This window comes from Chiloscyllium plagiosum, chromosome 44 (genome assembly GCF_004010195.1).
Source record: "Chiloscyllium plagiosum isolate BGI_BamShark_2017 chromosome 44, ASM401019v2, whole genome shotgun sequence".
Taxonomy (NCBI): Eukaryota; Metazoa; Chordata; class Chondrichthyes; order Orectolobiformes; family Hemiscylliidae; genus Chiloscyllium; species Chiloscyllium plagiosum.
In genome coordinates, this window is record NC_057753.1 from 13,302,880 (window position 1) to 13,329,676 (window position 26,797).

At 44.6% G+C, this 26,797-nt stretch overlaps 2 protein-coding genes across 12 annotated transcripts; one reads left to right on the forward strand and one right to left on the reverse strand.

Moving 5' to 3' along the window:
• Window positions 1-965: 965 nt before the first annotated feature.
• LOC122543598 (gastrula zinc finger protein XlCGF8.2DB-like) lies at window positions 966-23,881 on the reverse strand. Of its 8 annotated transcripts, none has more exons than XM_043682424.1 (4): window positions 23,478-23,863; window positions 21,642-21,815; window positions 15,258-15,389; window positions 966-4,925 (listed from the first exon to the last, which is right to left on the reverse strand). In XM_043682424.1, the coding sequence occupies exon 4, from the start codon at window positions 4,603-4,605 to the stop codon at window positions 3,457-3,459; it is 1,149 nt and encodes a 382-aa protein (XP_043538359.1). In that variant the 5' UTR covers window positions 4,606-4,925; window positions 15,258-15,389; window positions 21,642-21,815; window positions 23,478-23,863; the 3' UTR covers window positions 966-3,456. The 8 variants fall into 8 exon arrangements, 7 of the variants coding, with proteins under 7 accessions (XP_043538359.1, XP_043538358.1, XP_043538360.1 ...); XM_043682423.1 differs by having other exon boundaries at window positions 15,258-15,407; XM_043682425.1 differs by lacking the exon at window positions 15,258-15,389 and having other exon boundaries at window positions 23,633-23,863.
• LOC122543609 (zinc finger protein 271-like) lies at window positions 5,287-26,639 on the forward strand. 4 transcript variants are annotated; one of them, XM_043682437.1, is made up of 5 exons: window positions 5,287-5,368; window positions 13,722-13,886; window positions 15,572-17,013; window positions 23,230-23,239; window positions 25,551-26,639. In XM_043682437.1, exons 2-5 carry the CDS (start codon window positions 13,851-13,853, stop codon window positions 26,166-26,168), a joined length of 2,106 nt encoding a protein of 701 aa, XP_043538372.1. In that variant the 5' UTR covers window positions 5,287-5,368; window positions 13,722-13,850; the 3' UTR covers window positions 26,169-26,639. The 4 variants fall into 4 exon arrangements, 1 of the variants encoding a protein (XP_043538372.1); XR_006310113.1 differs by lacking the exons at window positions 15,572-17,013; window positions 23,230-23,239; window positions 25,551-26,639 and adding exons at window positions 18,597-18,731; window positions 20,051-21,115 and having other exon boundaries at window positions 13,722-13,900; XR_006310115.1 differs by lacking the exons at window positions 15,572-17,013; window positions 23,230-23,239; window positions 25,551-26,639 and adding exons at window positions 18,597-18,731; window positions 20,051-21,115.
• The last annotated feature ends 158 nt before the right edge of the window (window positions 26,640-26,797 follow it).

Below are 26,797 nucleotides of genomic sequence, written 5' to 3' on the forward strand. Positions count from 1 at the left end.
ATCTCCAGTATGAGTGCATTGGTGTCTCAGCAGGTTATTCCTGCTTTTAAAACTCTCCTCAATCAGAACATTTCAGTTTTCATCTTAGTATGAACTCACTTATGTCTCAATAGGTTGGATGAATGAATGAACCACTTCCCCACATGTAGAACAGGTGTATGGCCACTCCCTAGTATGCTGATGTACAGAGAGTTCAGATGACATTTTTGAATTCAGTCTCTCAGTGATAGCACCAGAAAGGAAATAGTGAGATAAAATATGTGGGCAAAAAATGGCAGATTGATGAAATGTGTGAAATGAGAGATTGATAACTTTGGTATGTAGGATACTGAAAGTTTATCTTTCCTTCAGTGGAGAGGGAATGCAGAATGTTGCAGTCTTAAAAGAACTGAATGTCCTCCTACATGAATCATAATAGTAAGGATATTATTACATACTGAAAACATGGCTTAAAGCATGGGAACAGAGCAGCTGAAAATCCCTGGATATACAACTGTCAGACAGGAGGGAGAGAGGGATTAAATTCAAGTACAGGTGTCACGTTATTGGTGAATGAATCGTAACTATGATGAGGGATGATCTAATAAATCATATCATAAGACCATAAGACGTAGGAGTGCAAGTAAGGCCATTCGGCCCATCGAGTCCACTCCGCCATTTAATAATGACTGATGGGCATTTCAACTCCGCTTACCCGCATTCTCCCCGTAGCCCTTAATTCCTTGTGACATCAAGAATTTATCAATCTCTGGCTTGAAGACATTTAGCGTCCCGGCCTCCACTGCACTCCGCGGCAATGAATTCCACAGACCCACCACTCTCTGGCTGAAGAAATGTCTCCGCATTTCTGTTCTGAATTGACCCCCTCTAATTCTAAGGCTGTGCCCACGGGTCCTAGTCTCCTCGCCTAACGGAAACAATTTCTTAGCGTCCACCCTTTCCAAGCCATGTATTATCTTGTAAGTTTCTATTAGATCTCCCCTTAACCTTCTAAACTCCAATGAGTACAATCCCAGGATCCTCAGCCAGACCTGATGGGTTGAGTTCCATGGAGCCCACCGGTTTGTCCTGAAATGGAAACTTTAAACAGAGTTAACAGATGATTTTAAAATATCACTGCAATGTGATCGGCAGGACTCTGCACTAACCCTGTGACCAGATGTTTCCACCTGATAGTGGTCCCACATTTATTTTTTGCTGAGAAGTGACATGTGCGGTTTTGAACTGGCAGCAGAGAAACAGGAGGTTGTGCCACCTGAGAATGGAGCAAGTGGTCATTTTATTGTTATCAGCTTGAACAGACGTCCTGTCTGTGAGGGTGACCTCATACTGACAGAATCAAGAACAAACATACAGATTGCTGATGGTCTCTGCATTTTAATTCAATGTCTTCCTTGATCCACTTATACTTTCTCCGTGTCTCTCTGCAAATACCATGCATTCACCATACTCAGTGTATGTACTGAAGCTCAGTTGACACAATTATTGTCTCCCTTCTTTGAAAAAATAACTAAAGAGCTTTTGAGATGCAATGGCGGAATCTCTACCTCCAGTCTGGAAGGTGCAGGTTAAAATTCCAATTGCCTCAGAGGTTTCACATCGCCTGCCTGAACAGGTTGATGAAAAATAATCATAAACTAGCATAGAAACAATGGGGAGACAGAGACTGCATACCTGCAATGTTGCAAATATTTAAAAGGAAAAAACAACCAATTTCTCAAATCACACTGCTCAGAGATGTGATTGCACGCCTCTGGAGCAGGTGGGACTTGAACTCAGGTCTCCCTATTCTGGGGACCATGACACCACAAGAGGGCTTACCTGCCATGTTTCACTCTCGATAAGTAAATCTGTGCCAGACTATCCCAGTAATGACCGGCTCTCGTTTCTTACTTCATCAATTGGCTATCCAGACTGTCACAACAAAGTCTGGATTAATACTTATTAAAGTGAACATTGCAACTGGGCAGGACCAACCCTTCACTATTTATCACCCAGCCTTGTTATTCCCACTGATAAAAACTACAGCATGGATAATGCTGTTCAACAATTGAGAGTTTACTGCATATTTGAATGTGAAAGTCAATTATTAGTTGTTTGTGATAAAATATATGAGTCCATAGATGTCACTGCTTCTAGTTTCATTGTTTGCTGACAATCAGATACAATTGAGGGTAAAATCAGTATCTAGTGTATGTTTTTTTTTAATTGATTGGGGTAAATAATTTGTTATGGTGCAAAGTCCTGCACATTTTTGCTTGATAACTGAACTTTCTGCCTGCAACCCCAACATTTGCCAAAATAAAGACAAACGCACATTCCAGTGATTCTGAAATCAGATTCAAAACTATAGCTTGACAATAACATTGGGTAAGATTGCTGCTGCTAATTTTCCACATGCTAATAACTCAAACAGCAACTTCAAGAAAGAAATTGCATTGATTTGGATTGATGTGAGTGAAATCCTTTGAACGATGGCATTGGACAGGAGAACAAGACTGTTTGGCCCAGCCAGTCAGCTGTTTTAAACAACTGTTGAATTGTTCCATTTGCCCAATCTTGCTCCAAAGTCATTAGAAGCTTTCCTTTTCAACTGTACTTCCCATTTCATTTTCAAAGTTCCTAGTCGATTTGTTTCCTTCAATCTTTCATGGAATGCATTCCAGATCATATTAACTCACCAGCAGGGATGAGGTGTATTTAAACATCAGTGTTTGGGGAGTGTGTCAATACAAGAGGAAAGTCTTAGACTCAATGCCATCCCTTCTTTATCTGGAATGAAACTATTATCATTGTAAAAGACACCCATGTATACATCCATCTTCAATTTTACTAAGGATGGTAACTAACGTGTTTCTGTTCAATAAATCAAGATTGTACAACATACAGGTTCAAATGTTGTAGAATTATCAAGTGCCATTTTCAGACTTGAAAATTAAACCTGCTGTTTCACTTTCAGTCAGAATAGATTAGAAACACACACAGTTTTTTTGGACTGTGTCACAAAACAGATCATAGTTTTGACACCAATCTCTGATATTTCAGCTTGTTCCCAGCATTCACGGTCATTCTTCCTGACTTGAAACACGTCTGCAAGGGAGCTGCTGTTCTGTGCCTTGGAGATCTGAGCCAAGAAAGGCAATGGCTGAGACCAATTTATTATGCACCTTAAGATTGTCCTCATGAGGACTCAGCTGTGAGTGAAGAGAAATGAGAATGATTAAAATCACATTCATCCCTCTCAGTGTGATCCTGATGGACTGTGTCCAGGTTAAAGATCAGTTTCTGACACACAACCCTCCTCCCACATTGTCCTTTATGACTCTAGCCTCATGTTAAACACTCAGATGGGAAAGACAAAGATTACAAAATTGTCTCAGAAAAGGTGAATAATTTTTCATTTATGCAGAACATAAAAACTCGTCAACAAATCAGGATCATCAGAATGAACATGGTTCAGTCCTGGATATGACTAGCAGCATCGGCAAGTGCAGAATCCAAACTTTGCATTTGCTTGTGAACTCGCCGGTGTGTCAGCAGATGGGATGACTGAATGAATCCCTTCCCACAGACATTACAGGTGAATGGCCTCTCCCCAGTGTGAACTCGCTGGTGTTTCACCAGGTAGGATGAATGAGAAAATTCCTTCCCACATTCAGAGCAGGCGAACGGCCTCTCCCCAGTGTGAATCCTCTGGTGTGTCTGCAGGTTGGATGACTGAGTGAATCCCTTCCCACAAGTTGGACAAGTGAAGGGCCTCTCTCCAGAGTGAACTCGCTGGTGATTCATCAGGTTGGAGGATCGAGTGAATCCCTTCCCACACACAGGACAGGTGAAAGGCTTCTCCTTTGTGTGAACCTGCTGATGTGTCAGAAGATTACATGAACGGGTGAATCCCTTTCCACATTCAGAGCAGGTGAAAGGTCTATCTCCTGTGTGAAGTTGCTGGTGTATCAGAAGGTTGGATGAATTAATGAATCCCTTCCCACACACAGAGCAGGTGAATGGTCTCTCCCCTGTGTGAATCCGCTGGTGATACAGTAGGCCAGATGGACGAGCGAATCCCTTCCCACACACAGAGCAGGTGAATGGCCTCTCCCCTGTGTGAGTATACTGGTGTGTCAGCAGATCCTTTTTGCTTTTAAAGCTCTTCTCGCAATCAGAACAATTAAAAAGTTTGTTATCAGAGTGAGCAAGTTGATGTGTCTGAAGGTGGGATGACTGAGTGAATGCCATCCCACAGATAGAGCAGGTGAATGGCCTCTCCCCAGTGTGGATACGTTGATGTGTCATTAGATCCTTTCTGCATTTAAAACTCTTCTCACAGTTTGGGCATTTAAATGGTCTCTTATCAGTGTGGACAAGTTGGTGAGTCACAATGTGGGATGATCGAGCAAATCCTTTACCACACACAGGGCAGGTGAACGGCCTTTCCTCAGTGTGAACTCGCCGGTGTGTCAGAAGGTTGTAGGAATGGGTGAACCCCTTCCCACAGACAGAGCAGGCGAATGGCCTCTCCCCAGTGTGACTGCGCCGATGAACCTCCAGTTGAGATGGGTAATTGAACCCTTTTCCACAGTCGCCACATTTCCATGGTTTCTCCATGGCGCAGTGTCCTTGTGTCTCTCCACTTTGGATGATCAGTTGAAGCCTCGCACCTAAGTTTACAATTTGTCTCTGCTGCAAATGTGTGACATTTTTCTCAGGATGTGTAATAGAACACTCTCACTCAGATCTGTTTGTGTGTCTGGTTGCTTTTCCACTCAGACTGACGTCTGACATCTTCTCCCTTGAGGCAGGACAGAAACTGTTGCTCTTACTACAGCCAGAGGCTGATGACATTCAGGTTTGAATGAATCGAGTGATTCTGTGAGATGGGGCGCTTGGTTTGAATTTGCAGTCTGCAATCTTCTTTAAAATGCCGCCTAAAAAGGAGATGACAAAAGCCCTCAGAACAGAAAATCCAGACAGACAGTTGCAGTTTCGCTGGAACGTGTCCTGCTCCCGAAAACGCGATCTAATTCAACCAAAATAAGTCCAAAATGACTAGCGAGGCATGAAGAGGTACAAAGGAAATCTCCTTAACAAAGCCAGAATGCTATTCCCAATGTCTGTGAGACACTCTCCATCCAAGCTCCCCAGTAATAGTGGAACCAGTCATTTGGAACCTCTCATCGCGTGTTCCCACTTACGAGCATTTGGACCCAGTTGCAATCAGACAATCCAAACCCCGCCCACCCCGTCTACGTCATCACGCCGGGACGTAAGGGCGCTGCTCCGCCCCTTTCCCTCCCTCCCTCCCCGCGGATCGAAGATGGCGGCTGTTGACTTGAACTTCTTCCCGGGGACACGAATCTGGCTCATGCAGGTCAGTATTCGCGGTTCGGGACATTTAATCAGTGTCTATCAACCCGCCCCGTCGTTCCGCCAGCTCCATCGTTTCCTCTGCGCTGCCGCGTCCTCGCCGCCTGCAGATGAGAAAGAAAGCGTCCCTCTTGCCCACCGTCGTTCGTCTGCCAAAACGCATGCGCCAGATGTTGGGTGGGTCTGCGCTTGCGCACTGTTCTCCCGTGACCTGGAGAGGCGACGTTTACCAGCGCGGGGCATGGTGGGTAAATGTGCTTCAATGTTTAAGATCAGATTCCCTGCCATGTGGAAACAGGCCCTTCGGCCCAACAAGTCCACACTGACCCTCTGAAGAGTAACCCAGCCAGTCCCATTTCCCTCTGACTAATGCACCCAACACTACGGGCAACTTAGCATAGCCAATTCACCTGACCTGCACGTATTTGGACTGTGGGAGGAAACCGGACATTGTGTTAGAACGCCGCCCACCCCACTCCTGGCACCTTTCGGTGCCATTGTAGGAAGTGCAAAACCTGCGTCCACACCACTCCCCTCACCTCCGTCCAAGGCTCCAAGGGATCCTTCCACATCCGTCAGAAATTTACCTGTACTTCTACTGATGTCGTCATCTGCATCCGTTTTATCCGACGTGGTCCCCTCTACTTTAGAGGAGACAGGATGCCTTCTTGCGGATCGTTTCAGAGAACATCTGATATACCCACACCCACCAACCGCACCACCCTGTGGCTGAACACTTCAACTCCCCCTCCCACTCCGTCAAGGGCATGCAGGTCCTGGGACGCCTCCATTGGCAAACTGTTACCACCTGACGTCTGGAGGAAGAAAGCCTCATTCCCCCTTGGGATCCTGCAACCACACAGAATAAATGTGGATTTCGACAGCTTCCTCATTTCCTCTCCCCCCACATTCTCCCAATCCTAAGCCTCCAACTCTGCACTGCCCTCCTGACTGGTCCATCACAACCCCCTCTGACCTATCATCTTCTCCCTTACCTTCATCCACCTCTCACTTTTTCAGCTACCTTTACCCCAACCACACCCCCTCCCTTTTATGTCTCAGACCCCAGCCCACAAGCCTCCTTCCTGATGAAGGGCTTATGCCCAAAACGTCGATTCTCCTGCTCCTTGGATGCTGCCTGACCTGCTGTGCTTTCACAGCAACAAACTCTCGACTCTGATGTCCAGCAACTACAGTCCTCACTTTCTCCCAGTGAGAAAGAAGGCAATACTGGACCTGTTTCTTGGGAATGAGGAGGGCAAAGTGTTAGCTAAGCATTGAATGGTAATAATAATAGTTACATAAGTTTTAGGTGAATTATGGAAATGATGTTGAACAATCCAGAATACAAATAATTAACTCAGGAAAGCCAATTTAGTCCTCCTAGTTGAACAGTCAATAATATCAGAGCATAACTTTAATTGAAGGGCTTAGAGGGAACTTGAGGGAAAATATTTCACCCAGAGGGTGGCAGGGGTCTGTAATACATTGCTTGAGACATGGGTTCATGTGGGTACCTCACAACTTTTACAAAGTACCTGGATGAGCATTTGAAATGTCATCATGTTCAAAGCTCCGGACCTGGGACTGGAGAATGGTACAAGTGTAGATTTAGTTTTGATTTGACATTACTGAGCTGGTGGATCAAAGGGCCTCTTCTGTCCTGAATGGTATTTGATTCTCATTTCAATGGAAGAAGAACAACCCTGTGCCAAAAACAATCAAGTCAAATGTTGGCAGGAAAAGAAATGTAGCTGAATAGTTGGTGACCTTTGAAAAAGAAGTATTTCAAACATAATCAAAAAGTAGGGCAAAGAAACTCAGAAATTCATAAATGACATAAATGACGAGAGATAAAAATGAAGGCAAGCAAGAAAAAGGTTGTTTGTTATGGACATGTGGAGAACATCCAGCTGCGAACCAGACTGAATATAGAAAGTTCAGAGGGGAATGGAGAAGAATGATAGAGAAGTAAAAGAATAGGGTGGGGGAGCAGAGGGGAGTATGAAATGAGACTAGCAGTTAATTTGAAAAGGAATCTCAATCTTCTTTGTTATGTATAAATAGTAAAAGTGTGGCAAATATGTTTTCACAGAGGAAGTGATGTAAACAGTTGTGTCTCTCAGAGTCAGTCGTGCTACCGTTCCTTTTCTCGATAGAAGAAATTGACCTGAACTTGGCAAACTGAGCATAAGATCAAAATCTCCGGAAAACTCTGAGGCACGTATAATGAGAGTATAATAGAATATAATCCCTACAAAATATATTCAGGCCAGTCCCACTCCCTATCCAATCCCTATAACACTGCATTTTCTATGGCTACTCCATCTAGCCTGCACACTATGGGCAATTTAGCATGACCAGTCCACTGAACCTGTACACCTTTGGAATGTGGGAGGAAACCGGAGCACCTGGAGGAAACCTACATAGACCCGAGGAGAATGTGCAGACTCCACACAGACAGCAGCCTGAGGATGGAATTGAACCCTGGTCCCTGGTGCTGTGAGGCAGCAGTGCTAACCACCGAGCCACCCCCAAATAGGATCGTTGTCAGCCTGTCAGCACCAGGGCGGCACGGTGGCTCAGTGGTTAGCACTGCTGCCTCACAGCACCAGGGTCCTGGGTTTGATTCCCGTCTGTCTATGTGGAGTTAGCACATTCTCCCTGTGTCTGCGTGGGGTTGCTCCGGTTTCCTCCCACAATCCAAAGATGTGCAGGTCAGGTGAATTGGCCATGCTAAATTACCCGTAGTGTCAGATGAATTAGTCAGAGGGAAATGGGTCTGGGTGGGTTACTCTTCGGGTGGGGGGGATGCGCATTGTGGAGTTGTTGGGCCGAAGGGCCTGTTTCCACACTGTAGAGAATCTAATCTAATCTCAGAAGAAAACACATTGATATCATATCACTCACAAACATAGCAAAGCACTTCACTGGACAGTCTGGGGGAGGGATTGTATTACAGGAACAAAACTCCACTCTGCAACTTATCTTTATCTAACTAATACAAAATATTCTAAACTTTTGACACATTTGTCAAATCTACCCTCAACCTCAGTATCTCCAACCGAACGTTGCAATTAAAATTTCTCTTCCTTCTGATCGAGTTGTGAATTTACATTCTGCTCTGATTTTGGAAAATCCTTTCACAGGGCAAATTCCAACCTAGAGAAATGTCAGTCGCTGAATTTTAATTTAGACAGACACTGATGGTTTTCGTAATCTCGTTTTACAGAGACATGAAGACTTTTGACAATCGGACTTTTTCTCTTTGCACAATTCTTGTACTGTTTTTCCAGCTACAACATCCAACAGGAGAATTAAAATTTGAAAACAAAGAAATTGTTTCAGAAATGAGTATTGTTGAACATCCATCTAGAATTTACAGCTTTTTGTGCTATGCTGTTGTTTCATCTCTCTGGGTCTGCTGTGAGACTTTTAGAGTGGTTCTGAATCCATGTCCTTTGCTTTGTTTCACCCCCATTGACCCAACTTGCTCTTAGTAGAACATAGAACAGTGCAGCACAGTACAGGCCCTTCGGTCCTTGATCTTGTGCCGATCTTTTACCCTACTCTAAGATCAGACTAGCTGGCATACCTTTCATTTTACTATCTTCCATATGCCTATCCAAGAGTCACTTAAATGTCACTAATGTATCTGACACTACTACCACTGCTGGCAGTGCATTCCATGCACCCACCACTCTCTGTGTAAAGAACCTACCTCTGCCATCTCCACTAAACCTTCCTCCAATCCCCTTAAAATTATGCCCCCTCATGATAGACATTTCCACCGTGGGAAAAAGTCACTGGCAATTCACTCTATCTATGCCTCTCATCATCTTGTTCACCTCTGTCAAGTGACCTCTCATCCTTCTTCGCTCCAATGATAAAAGCCCGAGATCCCTCAATCTTTCTTCAGAAGACGCCCTCCAGTCCAGGAAACATCCTGGTAAATCTCTTCTGCACCCCCTCTAACACTTCCACGTCTTTCCTATAATGAGGCAACCAGAACTTAACAGGCCTGAAGAAGGGCCTGTGCCCGAAACGTCGAATCTCCTGTTCCCTGGATGCTGCCTGACCTGCTGTGCTGTTCCAGCAATAAAGTTTCAACCAGAACTTAACACAATATTCCAAGTGTGGTCTAACCAAGGCTCTATAAAGCTGCAGCATAACCTCCTGGCTCTTAAACTCAATCTCCCTGCTAATGAAAGCTAACACACCACACACCTTCTTAACAAACCTATCATGTTGATGGCAACTTTGAGGGATCTATGGACACAGACTCAAGATCCCTCTCTTCCTCCACACTGCCAATAATTCTGCTTTTAACCTGTATTCTGCATTCAAATTCGACCTTCCAAAGTGAATCACTTCACACTTTTCCAGGTTGAACTCCATCTGCCACTTATTAGTCCAGTTTTGCGTCCTGTCAATCTACTATTGCAACCTACCAACAGCCCTGCAACTCATCTACTATTGCAACCTACCAACAGCCCTGCAACTCCTCCAACCTTTGTGTCATTGGCAAACTTACTAACCCACCCTTCCACTGCCTCATCCAAGTCATTTAGTAAAGCACAAACAGCAGAGCTCCTGTCAATCTACTATTGCAACCTACCAACAGCCCTGCAACTCCACCAACCTTTGTGTCATTGGCAAACTTACTAACCCACCCTTCCACTGCCTCATCCAAGTCATTTAGTAAAGCACAAACAGCAGAGCTACCAGAACCAATCCCTGCAGAACACCACTGATCACCATCTCCAGGCTGAATACTTTGCATCTACCACCACCCTCTATCTTCTATGGGCAAGCCAATTCTATATCCGGACAGCCAGACCTCCCTGTATCCCATGCCTCCTTACTTTCTGAATGAGCCAACTATGGTGAACCTTATTAAATGCATGCTAAAATCCATGTACACCATATTCACTGCTCTACCTTCATCAATGTGTTTTATCACATCCTCAAATAATTCAACAAGGTTTAGTGAGGGATGACCTGCCCCTCACAAAGCCATGTTGACTATGTCTAATCAAACTATGGTTTTCCAAGTAATCATAAATCCTGTCTCTCAGAATCCTCTCCAACATTTTGCCCACTACAGACATAAGACTGAGTGATCTGTAATTCCCAGGATTATTCCTATTCCCTTTCTTGGACAAGAGAATAACATTTGCCAGCCTGCAATTATCTGGCACTACTCTAGTGGACAGTGAGTACGCAAAGATCATCACCAAAGATGCAGCAATCTCTTCCATCACTTCCTGTATTAGCCTAGGGTATTCACAAAGTCATTCATAAAATCAGGAAGTATGGGATACAGGGAGATTTGGCTATCTGGATTCAAAATTGCTGGCTGACAGAAGGTAGACAGTGGTTGTAGATGGAAAGTATTCTGCCTGGAGGACAGTGTTGAATGGGGTCCTGCAGGGCTCTGTTCTTGGGCCTCTGTTCTTTGTAGTTTTTATAAATGACTTGTATGAGGAGGTTGAGGGGTGGGTTAGTAAGTTTGCGGATGACACAATGGTTGGAGGTGTCGTCAATAGTATAGAGGGCTACTGCAAGCTGCAGCGCGACATAGACAGGATGCAGAGCTGGGCTGAGAAATGGCAGATGGAGTTCAACCTGGATAAATGCAAAGTGATGCATTTTGGAAGGTTGAACTCGAATGCTGAATATAGGATTAAAGACAGGATTCTTGGCAGTGTGGAGGAACAAAGGGATCTGAGTGTGCAGGTACATTGATCCTTCAAAGTTGCCACCCAAGTGGATAGGGTTGTTAAGAAAGCATATGGTGTTTTGGCTTTCATTAACAGGGGGATCGAGTTTAAGAGCCGCGAGGTTTTGCTGCAGCTCTACATGTCCCTGGTGAGACCACACTTGGAATATTGTGTCCAGTTCTGGTTGCCCTACTATAGGAAAGATACAGAGGCTTTGGAGAGGGTGCAAAGAAGGTTTACCAGGATGCTGCCTGGACTGGAGGGCTTGCCTTATGAAGAAAGGTTGAATAAGCTTGGACTTTTCTCTTTGGAGAGAAGGAGGAAGAGAGGAGATCTGATCGAGATGTACAAAATAATGAGAGGAATAGATAGTCAATAGCCAGAGACTTTTCCCCAGGGCAGGATTGACTGGTACGAGAATTCATAGTTTGAAGATATTAGGAGGAAGGAATAATGGAGGTGTCAGGTGGAATGCGTTGCCAGCTGTGGTGATGGGAGCAGAGTCATTGGGGACATTTAAGCGACTGCTGGACACGCACATGGATAGCAGTGAGTTGAGGGGTGCGTAGGTTAAGTTACTATATTTTACACTAGGATTAAATCTCGGCACAACATCATGGGCCAAAGGTTCAGTTCTGTGCTGTACTTTTCTATGTTCTATATCCCGTATGGCCGACTGGATTTATCTGTCCTTCTATCTTTCGAAATTTTCAACATATCTTCCTTCTTAATATCAATCTGTTCTAGCATATCAGTCTGTTTCACGCTGTCCTCAGAAATGCCAAGGTCCCTCTCAGTAGTGAATACTGAAGCAAAGTATTCCTTAAGGACGTCCCTGACTTCCTCTGACTCCAGGTTCAAGTTCTGTCCAGTATTCCTGATCAGCCCTACCCTCACTATAGCCATCCTTTTGTTCCTCATATGAATGTAGAATGCCTTAGGGCTTTTCTTAACCCTGCGCGGTAAAGCTTTTTCATGCCCCCTTCTAGCTCTCAAGTCCATTGTTCAGTTCTTTCCTGGCTACCTCATAATCCGCTAAAGCCCATCTGATTCATGTCTCTTCAACCTTAATTAAGCTTCCTTCCACCTCTTGACTTAATCCACATCCCTTGTCACCCAAGATTTTTTCAAACTACCATCCCTTCCATGCCTCAGTGGGACAAACCTGTGCTATCAGCAAGTGCTTCCTGAATAACCTCACATTTCCCTCAGAACATCTGTTCCCAATTTAGGCGCCCCAGTTCCTGTCTAATAGCATTGTAATTCCCCCTCCTCCAATTAAATACTTTCCCGTATCATCTTCTCCTGTCCCTCTCCGTGAGTACAGTAAAGGTCATGGGGTCGTGATCACTATTACTGAAATGCTTTCTCACCGAGAGATCTGACACCTGGCGTGGCTCGTTGCCAAGTGTCAAATCCAATATGGCCTCCCCTCTCATCAGTCCATCTACATATTGAGTCAGGGACCCTTCCTGGACACACCTGACAAAAACTGCTCCATCCAGACTATTTGATCTAATAAGGTTACAACCAACATTAGAGAAGTTAAAGTCACCCATGACAACAATCCTGTTACTTTTGCACCTTTCCAAAATCTGCCTCCCAATCTGTTCCTCCGCATCTCTGTTGCTATTGGGAGATTATGGGTGGCACAGTGGTTAGCACTGCTGCCTCACAACGCCTGAGACCCGGGTTCAATTCCCGCCTCAGGCGACTGACTGTGTGGAGTTTGCACGTTCTCCCCGTGTCTGCGTGGGTTTACTCCGGGTGCTCCGGTTTCCTCCCACAGTCCAAAGATGTGCAGGGTCAGGTGAATTGGCCATGCTAAATTGCCCGTAGTGTTAGGTAAGGGGTAAATGTAGGGGTACGGGTGGGTTGCGCTTCGGCAGGTCGGTGTGGACTTGTTGGGCTGAAGGGCCTGGTTCCACACTGTGATGTAATGTAATCTAATCTGTAGAAAACTCCCAATAAAGTGACTGCTCCTTTCCTGTTTCTGACTTCCACCCATACTGACTCTGCAGACAAACCCTCCGCGAAGCCCTGCCTTTCTGCAGCTGTGATACTATCCCTGATTAGCAATGCCACTCCCACACCTCTTTCACCTCCCCCTCCCTACTCCTTTTGAAACATCTAAATCCTGGAACATCCAGCAACCATTCCTGCCCCTGTGATGTCCATAGCAACAGAGACACAGAGGAGCAGATTGGGAGGTAGATTTACGAAAGCTGCAGAAGTAATAGGTTTGTTATTGTGGTTGACTTTAACTTCCTTTAATAGTGGTGCATTTTAAATCTGTTTGGTATTTTCATATTATCTTTACCAATTGTGTCTAAATGAGGCTTCCATTGCTTCTCGTCTGCAGACTACGTGCTGCTGATTCACCAGCTTTATCTTCCCATGGTCAACAATTTTATTTCCTGAATGTGTGATCATTTCTCTTCAACTTCTGAGCTAATATGAACTGTCATATTCTGTACTATTTTTGTTCACCATATTTATTCTACACTTTCTCAAATGTTAACTCTGTGTTGCCTTCACTACAAATACTGCCTGACCTGCTGAGTTTTCCAGCCTATGATTGGTTGTTTTATCTTAGCTGTCTAATATCTGCGGTATTTCTCTCATTTTTTCCAGCATTTGTTCAGAGAATCGAGTCCAGAAACATCGATAGACTAATTAAGAGCTGGTTTCCAGTATGACAGTATTGGTTCTGGAGGCTTACTTCCTGTCTCCAGTTTACATCCTTTCTCACGGAATCACGGAATGATCACCGAACAGAAGGAGGCCATTTTATACATCGTAAGAGCAACTCAGTGAGTTTCACTTCCCTTCGTTTTATTGTTTCCACTGGATCAGGTAATTGGAAATGAGAAGTGCCAACTGCCCTTTGAGTATTTAAGGGTTGGTAATTATTGTGTCAAAAAGGTTCGGATGACAATTATGAAAATGTTCCTGCACAATCCAGAGTACAAATAATTAACACAGGAAAGCCAACTTTGTCCTCTTTGTCGAATGATCAATAGTAACAGGGTGTAATTTCAATGTGAAGGCTTTGAGGGGGTTTCCGGGGAAAGTACTTCACCCAGAGGACGGCGCGGGTCTCTAATGCACTTCAGGTGCTCATCCACTTCTCTTGTGAAGGCATTTGTTGAATTAGTTTGAGGTGGAATGAAGATGGAGACGTTGCTCAGTTTAGCCCTCAGGCTATTGGAAACCAGTCAGGTCCAGGAAATTCTGATCTCTAATTGTCAAAGGATGGTAGGGGAGATCAAGTTGTAAAATGGGAACTTTGCATTCAATCTAATCAGATGCTATTGTTAGGAACAAACTTTTCTGAAGATGCTTTTAATCTATTTTTATACGCATAATCATATATAAAACTGTACAGATACTTTTAAAAAGAGTTTTTGGGATTTGAACATCACTATCAAGAACAGCAGATTATTTTGTCATCACTAATTACTTGTGGAAGAGTTGGTGCATGACCTGAAATGCTGCAGTCCATGTGGTAATGAGAAGACATTTTGATTAAATGGTCTCTTTCAGGGAGTATTTTGAAGATCAGTGTGACTTAGAGAAGTTTGAGGAGGAATTTCCAGAGCCTGGGCCCTTGGAAGCTCAATGAATGGCTCAGTGGTGTAGAATAATTTAAAATCTGGAAAATTCAAGAACTTCGAATTAGACAAACACAGATATTTCTGAGTGTTATGCAGCCAGAAGAGGTTAGAGAGTCAGGGGCAATGGCAGCAGGGAAGTGATTTTAAAAACAATGCTGAGATTTTTTTAAAAAGGTTTTGGTGCTTTGCAGGCAGAGAGCAGGGTGGTGATGGGTGAAAGAAGGTTGGTGTGAGTAAGGACATGAACAACAGACTGAGGATAACCTTGAGATTACAGGGAAGATGGATGTGGTAGGCCGGTCCAGATTGTGTTAGAACGTTTAAGGCTATGAGCAACGAATGACAGTTTCAGAGCTGTCGACACCAGGGTGGAGTTAGGTGATGTCATTGAGCTGGAAATAGATAATATTGGTGATGAAGGTTTGAGGTCACTCTCCTGGCCTGTCTTATTGCCATCTTATTGATCTTATTGCCATCATTCTCACTCTTGTCCCCCACTCTCACTCTTACTGTTGCCCCATGACGCTACCTCCCTCACTCTCAATTTTCCTACCTTATCAGTGCTCCCCGACCTTCAAGCTGCCCTGCTTCGTGGCCTCTGTTATCCCTCACTCTCCCTCTGTGTTCTCTGTTCTCCCATGCGGTCAGAGATTTGTTATCCAGACTGCACGGCAGGTTCCAGTCCCTGGAGGAGATGAGTGACCTGTTGGGTTTGATGAAATTCTGGCAGCTTTCATTGTTACTTGTTACCTCATGAACACCCCATAAATTACCAGATTTATTCAGCTCAGTTTCTCAACTGCCCTTTGATTTTGTGTTCTTTTTGTTGCAATTCAATTGTTTCTGTTTTCATTCAAATTTCACAAGACTAATCAAAGGGAGGATTCACAGTCAGAAAATTCAAGCCAAATATCCTATCACGATCTGACGGAGCTATCCAATTTATTATCACCTAAATACCATCAGATTTTGAGTATGGAAGGAGAAAGCACCGTTCACCCAGGGGAGAAACTGTGCACGTGTTGTGTGTGTGGACAAGACTTCAGTCAACCATCTGACTTCACAAACCACAAATGCAGTCACACTGGGAAGAAACCATGGAAGTGTGGGGATTGTGATAAAGGGTTCAGGTCCCCGTCGGAGCTGGAAATTCACCAATACAGTCACACGGGGGAGAGGCCATTCACCTGCTCCAAGTGTGGGAAGGGATTCACACAGTCATCAACCCTGATGTCTCACCATCGTGTTCACACTGAGGAGAGACCTTTTAAATGTCCAGACTGTGGCAAGTGCTTTAAAAGTTCAAGCAATCTGATGTCCCACCAACGTGTTCACACTGACGAGAGACCTTTTAAATGCCCAGACTGCGAGAAGTGTTATAAAAGTTCCAGGGAACTGCTGTCCCATCAACATACTCACACTGACGAGAGACCGTTTAAATGCCCAGACTGTGGGAAGAGCTATAAAAGCTTTGGGGAACAGATGCTCCATCAGCGTGTTCACACTGGAGAGAGACCTTTCAAATGTCCAGACTGTGGGAAGGGATATAGAAGTTCCAGCAATCTAATGTCCCATCGACGTGTTCATACTGACGAGAGACCTTTCAAATGCCCAGACTGTGGGAAGGGATATAAAGGTTCCAGTGAACTGATATCCCATCGGCGTGTTCACTCTGATGAGAGACCTTTTAAATGCACAAACTGTGGGAAGTGCTTTAAAAGTTCTGGGGCACTCATGAACCATCAACGTGTTCACACCGACAACAGACCTTTTAAATGTCCAGAATGTGGAAACTGCTTTAAACGTTCAGGGGAACTAATACGCCATCAACGTATTCACACTGAGGAGAGACCTTTTAAGTGCCCAGACTGTGGAAAGTGCTATAAAAGTTCAGGGGAACTAATATCTCACCAACGAGTTCACACTGATGAAAGACCTTTCAAATGTTCAAACTGTGGGAAATGTTATAAAAGTTCAGGGGATCTGATGTCCCACCAACGTGTTCACACTGATGAGAAACCTTTTAAATGCTCAGCCTGTGGGAAGTGCTTTAAAAGTTCCAGTAAACTGATTTCACATCAACGCATTCACACTGACGAGAAACCTTTCAGATGTTCCCAATGTGAGAGTAGGTTCAAGTCATCATCCGAGCTCACTGTCCACCAGCGAACCCACACTGGGGAGAGACCGTTCTCCTGCACAGAGTGTGGGAGGAAGTTCACCCAGTCATTCAACCTGCTGACACACCAGAGAGTTCACACTGGAGAAAGGCCTTTCAGCTGCTCCAAGTGTGGGAAGAGATTCACTCAGTCATCCATTTTATTGAGACACCAGCGCGTTCACAGTGGAGAGAGCAGACCTTTTAAATACAAGACTGTGGGAAGTGCAATAAAAGTTCTGAAGCACTAATGTCCCAGCAAAGTGTTCACATTGCCAAGAGACCATTCAAGTGCTCTCATTGTGTGATTGAGTTTGGGAAATCCTCTTAACTCGTACACCAGCTTATTCACGCCCTGGAGAAACCTGTTCACTTGCTGTGAGTGTGGGAAGGTATTCAGTCAAATCTTTCACCTGCTGAGGCACCAGTGAGTTCAGCAGCGACCTTGGGATTGGACTTTGCTGTTAATCACATCCAGGGCTGAACCATGTTGATTGATATCTTTTTCTGCTGATGTCAGTACATTCCACTTCAATTTTTGCTGTCAGAATTCTGAATAAAAGTCACATTAATCAGCTTTTCATTAAACAGTTCTGAGGCTTTTCAATATCTATAACACCAGTACAGTTCACACTTGAAAGAAATTTTTAAACGTCTGGGTCTCTTACAAAGGCTTCAGAGTAAATAAGACTTAGTGGATTTTGAGGGGATTTGTATCTCAGGTTGAGGTTCTGGATGTAAATTTGCTTGCTGAGCTGGAAGGTTTGTTGTCAGACATTTTGTCACCATACTGGGTAACATTATCAGTGAGCCTCCGGTGAAGCACTAGTGGTATGGCCTGTTTTTTTTTTGTGTGTTTAGGTTTCCTTAGGTCAAGAAAACCCAATGAAACCTGAACACACACAAAAAGCGGGCTGATGTTAGCTAGTATGGTGACGAAATGTCTGAAAACAAACCTTCCAGCTCAGTGAGCAAACTTACATCCAGTAAATAAGATCTGTTGTTCACACTGCAGAGAGACCGTTCACTTACTCCACATGTAGGAAGGGGTTCACGTCATAATTCCAGTGCACTGAACATCAACATGTTCCCATTGATCAGCGACATTTGGTATGTTCTGACTGTGGAAAGAGCTTTAAAAGTGAAAAATATCTGAATAAAAGAAATCTGGAATTAAAAATCAAATGTTGATTGCCTGAAAAACCAGGACAAAATAGCCTCTTAACTTGCTTGTAAATTAGCAGTGGAACGATTGAGTGAATCTCTTCCCACACGTGAAGCGGGGAAATAGACTCAAGTTCATGTTAGGAAGCAGCTATTTACCTGCTTCATGTATGGGAAGAGAATCACTCAGTCATCCCATCACTGATTCATAAGCAACTTAAGAGGCTATTTTGTCTTGGTTGTTCAATCAACATTAGATTTTTAATTCCAGATTTCTTTTATTTCAAAACCAAATTCTACCATTTATCCATAGTAGAATTTGAACCCTGGCTCCCAGGAATGTTACTAGGGTGTCTGGATTAATATCACTCAGCCCTCAACTCCTCCTTATTCTGGCTACAAAAAAAAAGTTTCAGATGGCAGCGTAAGTCTTCAACTACTGGAACGAGACTTGGAATGAATTATATTAACAAAGGAGGGATTTTGAGATAACAACCCCAACTTAGGAACTCAATTCCAAAGGAGTGTCAGATTGAACTGGAAACTTTATCTTTGTTTCTCTCTCCACAGACGCTACGAGACGTGCTGAGTTTCTCCACCAGATACCAATGCCAGGCAGCAAGCAAGCACAGGGGTGATGGGTGAGCAGAGCTTGGTGTGGGAAAGCTCATGAGCAGCAGAGTTTTGAAGATCTCATGCATCCAGGTGAGAGACTAGTCAGGAATGGTAAAATTGCAATGGTAAAATTTAACACTGGCTTGGATGAGGGTTTCACTAGCCGTTGGGTTATGGTCAGGTGGCAATGGATAACATGGAGAGTAAAGTATCTGGGACTATATATTGTGTAAAGTCAGAAGCTCATCCTGGGGTTAAATATGAGACTGAGATAATGAACCGTATGGTTCAGTGTCATAGTTCCAAAAGAGAGGGTCAGTTCAGGATCATAATTTTGTAATGACATTTTGTAATGGTGCCTTTGATCTCCCCAGTTTTTAATTAGAGGATATTTCTTCTCCGATACTGAATTTGGGTTAATCAGTCTGATCGTTTAGTGACAGTGAAGGAATGGATATTTATGGTTGTGACAGTGGAGCTGCATACATGTGAAAACTAACGCAGTGTTTCCAGACACTGTCACCTGGTTGTAATCTGAAAAAGATAGATCTGGGATGGTTCAGTGGTTACCACTGCTGCTTCACATCGTCCGGGACGTGGGTTCAATTCCGTACTTGGACAGACCATCCGTGTGGAGTTTGTATGTCTCCGTGTTTATGTGGGTTTTCACATCATCTAAACATCTGCGAGTTGTTTGGACTCACCGCAGTAAAAAATCACTCTGTGCGCAGCTCAGGTGGGTGAAGAACTCCATGTGAGGTGATGGAGATGGGATGGGTTGGGTTGGGATGGGATGCTGTTCGGGTCACTCAGTGGGCTGAATGGCTTCTTTCTGCTCTGTAAGAATTCTGTGACCCTCAGGGAACACCAAGTTCAAAGAGTTTGAGGAAAGGCAGGTGGAAGATCAAGTGATAATCTGTTCAGATGGAATGCTGAAGGTTTTTAAGGATGTTTGATGATGTGGATTTTAAAGGTGAGGGGGACAGATGAGAGAATTATGAACAGTAACAGCTAATGTGGAGAAGTTGAGTGGTCAGCATTTTCGTGGGAATAGAGTTTGTGGACAACGCATTGAGTCCTGTGGACACGATGAGCTTTGTCAGGGAGAGCAGAGAGATGCTGGAGAAAGATGGGAACTGATGGTTAACCCAGAGAGGAACTGTAGATGTAGTTTTACCCAGTGAGGTAGTGGAGGAGAGGGAAGCAGCGGAAACAGCCAATCAAATTGTCTCTGTCTCAGTCTCAGTGAGAAAGAAGCTCCATAATCTCCTATGCTTGGTGATGTTGGTGAGGATGGAGGAGACGGGAGAGGTACAGCAGTTCCAAATTAATTCATTCAAAATTAATGTGTGAGAGGTATTAACAATTTCCCACACTGTTTCATTACAAAGCAGTTTATTTTTATCCAGAATATTAACAGCTAAAACTGAGTTGGAGTTGATTAACCAATGAACATGGTTCAGTTCTGGATGTGACGAACAGCAAAGTCCAACTCCTGTCGTTGCATTCAAACTCACTGGGGAGTCAGCAGATGGGGTTTTCGAATGAATCTGTTCCCATACTTGGTGCAGGTGAACGAACTCTCCCCAGTGTGAATTCACTGTTGTTCTAAAAGGTAAGATGATCACTCGAACACAGTCCTGCAGTGAGAGCATCTGAAAGGTCTTTGAATTTGAATACATGTATTGATCACCAGATGGCGAGAACTCTTCTGCAACCTACTGCAGTCTGAGCTGTTAAAAGTTCGGTTCCCAGTGTGAACCTGTTGATGTGTCATCACTTCCTGAGAAGTTTTAAAGCTTGCCCGCAGAACGGACAATTAAAAGTTCTCTCCCCAGTGTGAGCTTGCTGGTGTATCATGAGTTGGGGTAATCGAATGAATGTCTTCCCACATGTGGAGAAGGTGAATGGCCTCTCCCCAGTGTGAATTCACTGGTGGAGTGTGAGATAAGATGAATGCCTGAACCCAGTCCCACAGAGACAGCACTTGAGTAGTCTCCTCCAGTGTGAAGCTGTTGAAGGGGCATCACTTCCTGCAAACGTTTAAGGCATTTCCTACAAATTGAACAGTTAAAAAGGTCACTCCTCAGACTGAACTCGCGGGTGTCTTGTGACCGCACATATCTCTTCCCCTGCAGGCTGGAGGTGAACGGCCTCTACCCAGTGTGAATGCACTGGTGGACAGTGACTTCAGATGATGTCTTGAACCCTTTCCAACAGTGACAACATCTGAATGGTCACTCCTCAATGTGAACACATCACACGTTCACAGCAGTTCCCCGAAACATTTATATCACATTCCACAGTCTGTGCATTTGAAAGGTCTCTCCTCACTGCGAACTTACTGGTGGGTCGTGAGTTGGTATGACGGAATAAATCCTTTCCCACACTCTGAGCAAGTGAATGGCTTTTCCCCAATGAGACTGCGCTGATGGGTCTCCGGCTCAGGCAGGGATTTGAATCCTTCATCACAATCCCCACATTTCCATGGCTTTTACTCAGTGTGACTGCTTTTGTCTCGAGGGGCCAGATGATTGGCTGAAGCCTTGTCCCCACACAGAATATGCATAGGGTTTCTCTTCACTGTGAACTGTGCCTGTTCCTTCCATGTTCAAAATGCAGTTACATTCTGCTTGTAATAATCTGGAAGCTGCCATCAGATTCTGAGATGATGCTGGATATGTGATCCTTGATTGTAATTCCTCTTTCTATGTTATCTTCTGAAACCATTTTAAAACAAAAAAAAGTGAGAGAACATTCAAAAACACAAGGCTGTGACATTGAGATGAATTGATGTGATACTCTGTTGGGCCAGCACTGAGAGAAATTCATCATGAAACCTGCCAGGATGTTGGAAAACCTCAACTGGTTCACTAATGTCCATCAGGAAGGGAATCTGCCATCCTAGTCTGAACATGGACAGGATTATGGCCTCATGGGATAAAACAAAAATAAAAGTGAGAAATGCAAAAATGAAGGATAGTGATAGTATATACTTACAGTTTAACCAGAACCTCGATAGAATTTCCCAAATTCTCAACCTTCACCATCTAGAAGAACAGGAGAGGAGATGCATGTGGACACCATCACTTCTAAGTCCCTTTCAAATCTCACTTTGTCTTGACTGGTCTGACATCCAGAGCTGGATGAGGAGAAACATCTTCCACTGAAACGCTGGAAAGATGGAAGTATCCACTTCAGTCTCTGTTACAAACTCCACTCCTTAGTCCCAGTGTCAACCTTCTTTCTGACAACTGTCGAATACTCAAACAGATTGGTCAGACAACAGTGCCATGCCCAAACAAAACTAAATGTGAAGGCTTGATTTTCAGACTGGAAGCCTGTGACCAGTGATGTGCCACGAGGGTCGTTGCTGGGTCCACTGTTTTTTGTCATTATGAAAATAATTTGGATGTGATATAGATGGTTATTAAGTTTGCAGATGACACCAAAATTGGAGGAGTAGTGGACAGTGAAGAAGGTTACCTCAGAATATAATGGGATCTTGATCACTTGAGCCAATGGACCAAGTGGTGGAAAGTGGAGTTTAATTTAAATGAGTATGAAGTGCTGCATTTTGGAAAGGCAAATCAGGGCAGGACTTTACCACTAAGTTAAGTCCTTGGTTTGAACAAAGAGACCTTGGAGTGCAGGCTCATAATTCCTTGAAAGTGGAATCACAATTAGACAGGACAGTGAAGCTTGTTTTTATTAGTCAGTGTGGAGAGATGGAGTTCTGCAGATACTGGAGATCAGAATCAACAAGTGTGGCACTGGAAAAGCACAGCAGATCAGGCAACATCCTAGGAGAGTTGACATTTCAGGCATATAGCCTTCACCAGGAATATGAGCCCACAATGACTTTCCTGCTCCTTGGATGCTGCTTGACCTGCTGTGCTGAAGCAAGTACAAGCTTTTTGGAGAATCACTTAAACACTCTTCGCGATGCTTGCAGAGCCATGTCAAGTGATAGCTCTCCAAATAAGGGAGTAGTCCTCCCTTTATACAGGGTTTTACATCAGTCAGTCATGCATGCAAGATATACTCTATGCCACTCCCCCATAGTCACATGCCCAGCAACAATTATAGTACTTGCCACCCAAAAACAATGGAAAGTGATTAGATTATTTCTCAAAACAATGTGAGATAAGATTATTTTTCAACTGCCGTTTGATAGTTTAGCATTTACAGAGGACAGAGTATGATTAGATTTTCACAACTTGCCTGCAAGACAGAAAACAAAATCCCCGGGCATAGTTTATCATCTAATTTCTGACATGTTAGCAGAACATGTGATGACGAGGTAGGCAAGCAGGAGGCTTGAACAACACAGAAAGCCAGGCTCCATCCGCTGGAGAAGTCAACGTTTTGGGTGTAACCCTATACCCACAGAACCTATATCCTGCACCTGAAATGTTGACTTCTCCACCTCCTGATACTGCCTGGCTTGCTGTGTTCTTCCAGCCTCCTGCTTGTCTACCCTGGATTCCAGCATCTGCAGTTTCTTTTGGCAAGCCTGCTGTGGAGGGTTGGCGCATAGGGACATGGGAGAAGGTACTGGTATTTTTTTGAGTGCAGCAGACTGCAGAGTCTCCCGAGTAGAAAATCAAATGGTCGTCTTCCAGCTCGCATTGAGCTTTCACTGGAGCCGAGCCCCGCCCCTCATTCACTGTGATGCGGCTGGAGGACCAACCGCAGCATCTCGGTCCTCCAGTCCCGCCTCTGTTTCCTATTGGTCCGGAGCTGCCGACAATCGGTCGGGACCCATTGTGTGACGCTAGGCATGCGCAGTGCCGGTCCCGCGGTCGCACGGAGACGGCCGCATTGTTCCGTTACCTGGTAAGGGACCCCGTCGGAGGATGCGGGGGGGTACGGCCGAGCCGGTGGGTGGGTTGTCTGGATTAGAATAGAATGTGCTGTATTTGTCACCAAAGATGTGGATTCAGAAACACATCGAGACGAGAAGACTGCGAATGCCGAATGGAGACTACCTTTCGGGCGTTTAAACTGGCGTCAGCTTCTCAGGGTGTTGCTCTCCACAAGAACCGAGTTAACAGCCGCCATCTTCGCGGGCGCTGGGCCACAGCATGGCGCATGCGCACCGCTGGAAGGCCTACGCCCTTTGTTCACTCCCATTGGTTGGAGGAACAGCCCCGCCCCTTATCCACTGGTAGTGTCATAGAGATGGGCAGCTTGGAAACAGACCCTTCGGTCCAACCTGTCCATGCTGACCCAGATATCTCAACCCAATCTAGTCCCACCTGCCAGCACCCGGCCCATATCCCTCCAAACCCTTCCTATTCATATACCCATCCAAATGTCTCTTAAATGTTGCAATTGTACCAGCCTCCACCACTTCCTCTGGCAGCTCATTCCATACACGGACCACCCTCTGCGTGAAAACGTTGCCCCATAGGTCTCTTTTATATTTTTCCCCTCTCACCCTAAACCTATGCCCTCGAATTCTGGACTCCCTGACCCCAGGGAAAAGACTTGTCAATTTATGCTATCCATGCCCCTCATAATTTTGTAAACCTCTAAAAGGTCACCCATCAGCCTCTGACGCGCCAGAGAAAACAGCCCCAGCCTGTTCAGCCTTTCCCTGTAGCTCAGATCCACCAACCCTGGCAACATCCTTGTAAATCTTTTCTGAACCCTTTCAAGTTTCACAACTTCTTTCCGATAGGAAGGAGACCCGAATTGCATGCAATATTCCAACAGTGGCCTAACCAATGTCCTTTACAGCCGCAACATGACCTCCCAACTCCTGTACTCAATACTCTGACCAATAAAGGAAAGCATACCAACTGCCTTCACTATCCTATCTACCAACTGCTCATTTTGTCCCATATGACTGGCTTTAACTTGTTTCATACCACCCAGATTTAACTGACTATACTGAATTAACTGAGAATGGGTTTCACATGGCAAAATGAAAGGGGGTAGTAATGAAAATGAAAACGTGGATGGATGTTAGATTTAGATTAGTTACAGTGTGGAAACAGGCCCTTTGGCCCAACAAGTCCACACTGACCCTCCGAAGAGCAACCCACCCAGACCCATTCCCCTACGTTTACCCCTTCACCTAACACTACGGGCAATTTAGCAGGGCACATTTTTGGACCGTGGGAGGAAACCGGAGCACCCGGACGAAACCCACGCAGACACAGGGAGAATGCTGCAAACTCCACACAGACGGTCGCCTGAGGCGGGAATTGAACCCGGGTCTCTGGCGCTGTGAGGCAGCAGTGCTGGCCACCGTGCCGCCCGTATGGTGAATACAAACTAAAGACAATCCAGTTGTGATGGCGTTCACCTCGATCACACTTTCAGAAGCTCCCAGGCCTGCTGGGTATTTCCAGCATCTTCTGTTTTATATCAGATTTGCAGCATTTTACTTCTGCACATATCCTTAGGACTGAAGGGATCAAAGGGTCTGGGATGAAAACAAGAACAATTGCCTCCCTGTATCTCCCAGCTGTGCCTCTCTTCATGTACTTTTATGCAAACACTGACTGGCTTCAATGTTGGGTTTTAATGATAATCCAAGAGTTCACATGGTAATGTTTCTCCCTAAGTATCAATTCATTAATTTCTCTCAATTTCACAGCCTGTGGTCTCTCTCACTAATTTTTGTTTTCTGTTTGAAAGGATGATTTGCAATTAACGGATTCACACAAGACCATATCCAGGTCTGACTGGCATTCTGTTTATCGGAACTGATTTATCAAAGGATCTTGAACATGGAAGGGAAAAGCAGCGTTCAACACTGGGGGGATACACACCTACTGTGTGTGTAAAAGAATCTGCCAACGTTTATCTGAAATGTCCAAACACCAGTGCAGTCACACAGGAGAGAGACTGTGGGAATGCGGGGGTTGTGGGAAGGGATTTCTTTACCCATCCCAGCTGGAAACTCATCAGCGCAGTCACACTGGGGACAGGCCATTCACCTGCTCTGATTGTGGGAAGAGGTTCGCACAGTCTTCCGACCTTCTGACGCACCAGCGAGTTCACACTGGAGAGAGACCCTTCACTTGCTCCATCTGTGGGAAAGGATTCACTCAGTCATCCAACCTGCTCACACACCAGCGAGTTCACACCGGAGAGAGACCATTCACTTGCTCTCTATGTGGTAAGGGATTCACTTCGTCATCCACTCTCCGGATGCATCAGCAAGTTCACACCGGGGAGAAACTGTTCAGCTGTTCACTGTGTGGAAAGAGATTCACTCAGTCATCCTCCCTGCGGAGACATCAGCGAGTTCACACCGGTGAGAAACCATTCACTTGCTCCATGTGTGGGACAGTATTCACTCTCACAACTGACTTGCTGAGACACCAGCGAGTTCACACCGGAGAGAAACCATTCACCTGCTCTGTGTGTGGCAAGGGATTCAGTCAGGCATCCAACCTGGTAACACACCAGCGCGTTCACACTGGAGAGAGACCATTCACTTGCTCTGATTGTGGGAAAGCATTCACTCAGTCATCCAACCTGCTGAGACACCAGCGAATTCACAAATAACCACAAGTTGAAGGTTTACTTTTCTCTTATTCACACCAAGGACTGAACATTGGTCTTTGGCAGTTAAAACATTAATAAAATTGTATATCTGGAGGACTTGGTTTTGTAAACGATCACATCATCATTGTAAATGCACACACTCACACTGCGTTGAGATTTTACATCAGATCTGAAATAACAAATGAACCTGTTGAAGAAATTCAGCAGGTCTGGAAGCCTCTGTGTAACATATTCTGAAAACGAATCATTGGAATTGAAACATTAGCTGTTTCTCCACGGTGCTGCCAGACCTGCTGAGTTTGTCCAGTACTTTGTTTTTAGAAACACCTCGCAAGACCCTTGCTTGTTGATGCCATAAAAAGTGAGGGTCAATCGAATCCTCCTGTACTCAATGGGGATTGACTTTAGCAAAGAGTTAAAACCCTTGGGATTTCTGTGTTACAACAAGAACGTGTTTAATACAGATTTACGACAAAAGAAAAACAATCAATCAAATACTGGGAAACTGAAAAGAACAAACATGGCGGTTAGGTCCCATGGGATTAGAAAGTGATAAATTAATGGAGACAGTTTCAGGTGAGACTCCCTCTGAATGAACACTTCCCAGCACTAACTGTAACCTCTATTGC

Bases quoted from the DNA above. Each gene is read 5' to 3' on its own strand.
- LOC122543598 (XM_043682425.1), bottom strand. From the start codon at position 4,605: ATGGAGAAACCATGGAAATGTGGCGACTGTGGAAAAGGGTTCAATTAC.
- LOC122543609 (XM_043682437.1), top strand. From the start codon at position 13,851: ATGATCACCGAACAGAAGGAGGCCATTTTATACATC. The intron at 13,887-15,571 runs GTAAGAGCAACT...AAATTTCACAAG, and splicing joins AGGAGGCCATTTTATACATC to ACTAATCAAAGGGAGGATTC.